Source organism: Limulus polyphemus, unplaced genomic scaffold (genome assembly GCF_000517525.1).
Source record: "Limulus polyphemus unplaced genomic scaffold, Limulus_polyphemus-2.1.2 Scaffold273, whole genome shotgun sequence".
Taxonomy (NCBI): Eukaryota; Metazoa; Arthropoda; class Merostomata; order Xiphosura; family Limulidae; genus Limulus; species Limulus polyphemus.
This window is the reverse complement of record NW_013665883.1, coordinates 99,429-103,447: the sequence shown is the minus strand read 5'-3', so window position 1 is coordinate 103,447 and position 4,019 is coordinate 99,429. Positions and strand designations below refer to the sequence as shown.

Genomic DNA, 4,019 nt, shown 5'->3' with positions numbered 1-4,019 from the left:
GGAGACGTAACAGTATGATATGCATAAAAATGGTAGAATGCAAGCTTTAATTTAGAATATAAAATCATCAAATAATTATAGTCACTTGACCTCATTAGAAAGCTAGTATATGTAGATTTTATATGATAAATATTGGATTCAGGTGTATCATTCCATTTTTAGTATGTTTGTTTGTTTGTGTATATATATATTCTCCCATATAACAATGTAACTAAAATTGTTATTTGAAATACATAATCAAATGTAGGATAATATTGTATACATTCTACATTGTGTATTTGTAGTTACTGACACAAAGCATGTAAATGGTATGAAACTTGTAAACATTGCACTGTATATTTGAGATATTTAAGATTTGAAGGTGACAGTAGTGTAATAGTGTGCCAGAAACTTGTAAACATTGCACTGTATATTTGAGATATTTAAGATTTGAAGGTGACAGTAGTGTAATAATGTGCCAGATTTTATTCATGAAACCTTGGAATGTAAAGTCATTACAAACAGGTTCCCTGATGTTTATAAATGTGGGTTATCCTGGTCTATAATATCGCAAGACTTGAACCCACACACTGTACAGGAGGTTAAGAATACAGCAACTCGGAAGGTGCATGGAATTTCCAAGGACACAATTCACAGTACTGTCAAAGCACAACAAGTATACTAAACATGTCATTCACATTCCATTGAATGCCCAAAATGTGTAGTGCAATCCTGCCAAGTTTGTGCTCATCATGTGGCAGAATTATTACAAATAGAAAATAAAATGTATAAACTAACCTTTCTTGATTCTTGATAAATATTTAATAGTAATTTCACACAAACTTCTGCTTAAATCAAGTACATAATCTGAATTCGTTATATGTATTGCATTGGTCTTATTTTCTTTCAGTAAAAGTTTAATGATTGTCACAGTTAACTACATTTACTTTATTTGTGTGGTGTGTGTTTTCAACATTGTTTAATAGTTTTATAATTGAATGATTCACATTTATAGATCACTTAACAAATAGAAAGAAGAAAAATCTTATGTGATTGAATTTGTTTTTTCACTACTAATGGAATTAAAGGAGTATTTAACTTCAATTTTTGTTAGATATTAATTATTTTTCTAGAAATGTAGTGAGTTCTTTATGATTCCTAGAATGCAAAAATGATGTATGAGTTTTTGTATTGATTAAAAGCATCATAAATGGACAGTCTTGGATCCCCACACATCTGTACTTGACTTGCTTGAAAGCTGTGAACAAAGAATAGATGATCTCTTACTTGAGTTACAAGATTATGATTCAGATGCTTATGCACTGATCAGCCAGGTTAAGCAGGATGAGGTGAGTGGAAATTGAATGATAGTATAGAAGCATAAATAATTTTCAGTGTTTGGTTTACATAAATAATTGAATATTAGTATTAAATATTATTATTAACTTGCAGCAAATAATAAAAAGTGATGTTTGTTTTTCTTGAGACAATTCATTTCACAGAATTATAGAGTGAGGCTAGTGAGATAAAAAGGAGTATGAAGTGTTGAATAAGCAATAGATGAACATCATGTGAAAATGAAAATGTGGCTATAGGAGTAATTAATTAATTAATGTTGTGTTTGCTTTTGCTAGGATCTGTTCATGTGCTTAAGTTCTCTCTGAATTTGCTATTTAACGTAATCGCTAAGAGCATACAAAATGAAACACTCTTTTAAGAATAAAATAAGAAAAGGACTTAAGACAACATATAAACTAAATAAGAATTAAAGAATACTTAGTTTATTATTTTACAACTTATTATTCAGTCTAAGGATGTGATTTGATGTGTTTAACTTTCTTTATTTCTATTTTTCTACAAATAGAATTTAACGAAGTAATTTTGGGAACCTATTTACTCTGCTTTATTTCTTGTTATGGGTGTTATCAATACTCACACATTTGAGTGAAGTATTTTTTTACAGGCTTTTTGTCAATTTTAGAAGAATGTTTAAATTATAAACAGATTTTATTGAAATGAACTTGACTAAGATGTATGAACTGCTCTACACAACTTTTAAAGTAAAAACTGACTTTATTCTCTGTAAGTTTTCCTTGTCTTCCTCGAGTCTCATTGAAACATTAGAAAACCAGATGAATGTAAAATTTTGGTTTTGTACAAACATTTTCAAAAACCAACCTTTATTTATTTAGATTGAATTGTTAAACAAGTTAGTTCTATTTTATTTTTAGTTTCAGCAGAAGTTGGAGAACACTTCCATTCCAACAACTACACTGTATCTACCAAGGAAACCTTCTATTGGTGAGTAAATTTTTAAATGTTTCTTAGAAACTGTTTAATGAATGATTGTTATGACAATAAAAAGAATTTATGAAAAAACAAATTCTGTTTTTAACAAAATTAAAATTATACATAAAACATGCAATAATATGTGATTAGACATGTAGAAATATATATATATATATATAGTTATTCAGATGTCAGTATAAGATAGTTGGCTTTGTATTCTTTGCAACTATTTTAGATATGGCGTAAGAAAAGCTGTCAGGATGAGCAGTTGTTTGTTAGTGACTTAGCCCTGATAGCTCATTGGTAAGAGCACTGGTCTCAAAACATTAATGTAAGCCAAAGATTCCGGGTTATAGCCCCAGTCAGGGCAGCTTTCTTAACCAGTGTAATGTATCAGGATGTTAAGAATATATCAAGAATAGGGCTAGAACTTGATACCCTCAGCTCACACTAGTGTTATGATACTGATCTTCTTACTAACTGAGGTACCAGGACTCACGTCCTAAGCATAAAACTCACCATTCTGGTAGTTATAACATTGCATGCTTCTTACCAATACATCTCAGCAATTATATAAACACCACTCCTCATTTCATTATAGGAAGTAGAAGTCCTACAGAGAGCTAAATTTCTAATTTTCTTTTTTAATTGGAGTATTATTAAGTTTTTCAAATATAATTTATTGAAGTGACTTGTATTGGTCCAAGTAATAAGTAGCTGTAGTCTTCAGTAATGCTAATGCTCCATCTAACTGTCAATGAGCAATTATCTTTTTACATTCTATGAACTTTGTTCAGACAGTGATATAGCAAGAAAAAACAACATGAGATGCATTACTGCTGTATTAAAGGGTATCAAGAAACAAAAAATAATAAGCATGTTATAGAAAAATGTGTTTTTTTCTGTGGTTTAGGATGTTGACTATCCATTGCCAAAATTTAATTGAATATGTAAAACATTTTGTTGTAATGGTATAATCAATATTATGCACTTCCAAGTTACATATTTTAGTTTAAATTGTACAGAACTTCATAAAACTTAAGTTTAAGATTACATAAGATATTTTGTAGGACACTATGTACTCTTTCTATACAAACTCGTTCCAATGATTTAATGATAGAAATTTTGAAAGTTTTGTTTAAGGCTGAATAAGATTACATGTACCCAAAGTTTCATGTTAAACCACTATGATTAGTTAAAAATTAAACTCCAGCATGAGCTGTTGACATTTTATGTACAATTAGAGAAACTACTGAAATTCATTATAACTTACTGTCTTCTGTGTTTACTTCCAATTTATTTAGAGCATTTATTCTTAAAAAACTTTGCTATTCCATTTAACTCTTTCAATATGGGGTTGGTCAGTGTGACAACCTTGTAACCATTTTGCGCTTGTTATAGTTTTCATGCTATAGCTTTTAAATTAGTAAGCGAATGTTAACGAAATTTGGTAGTTTATCAGTAAACATTACAGTGCTTTAATATGCAAAATATCTAATTTTTTTTATTGAGTCTTAAGGTTTGTAAAGCAATGTTTCTCCCATGCCTTTTTTATTTAACATCTTGCCTATCTATCATGCAAAGTAATTTTCATCTTAAGAATAAAAATACTTTTATGCATCAGAAAATTTTGAAATTTCACATGTGAAATCTTTATAATGTCCAGATACTTATCAAATGTTTCTTAAGAAAAACTTTATATATTATCTTTATTTTCAGTAATTAACCTCTGTACAGGTTTGGTAAATTTG

The 4,019-nt window shown here is 29.0% G+C and overlaps 1 protein-coding gene across 5 annotated transcripts in view; it reads left to right on the top strand.

Moving 5' to 3' along the window:
- LOC111085205 (coiled-coil domain-containing protein 151-like) overlaps positions 1-4,019 on the top strand; it is a 43,999-nt gene that overhangs the window by 36,869 nt on the left and 3,111 nt on the right. For all 5 annotated transcript variants that reach the window (XM_022382717.1, XM_022382718.1, XM_022382719.1 and 2 more), the window contains 2 exons: positions 1,182-1,328; positions 2,211-2,280. In XM_022382717.1, the coding sequence (XP_022238425.1) occupies positions 1,182-1,328; positions 2,211-2,280 (217 nt within the window). The remainder of the gene's footprint in view (positions 1-1,181; positions 1,329-2,210; positions 2,281-4,019) is intronic.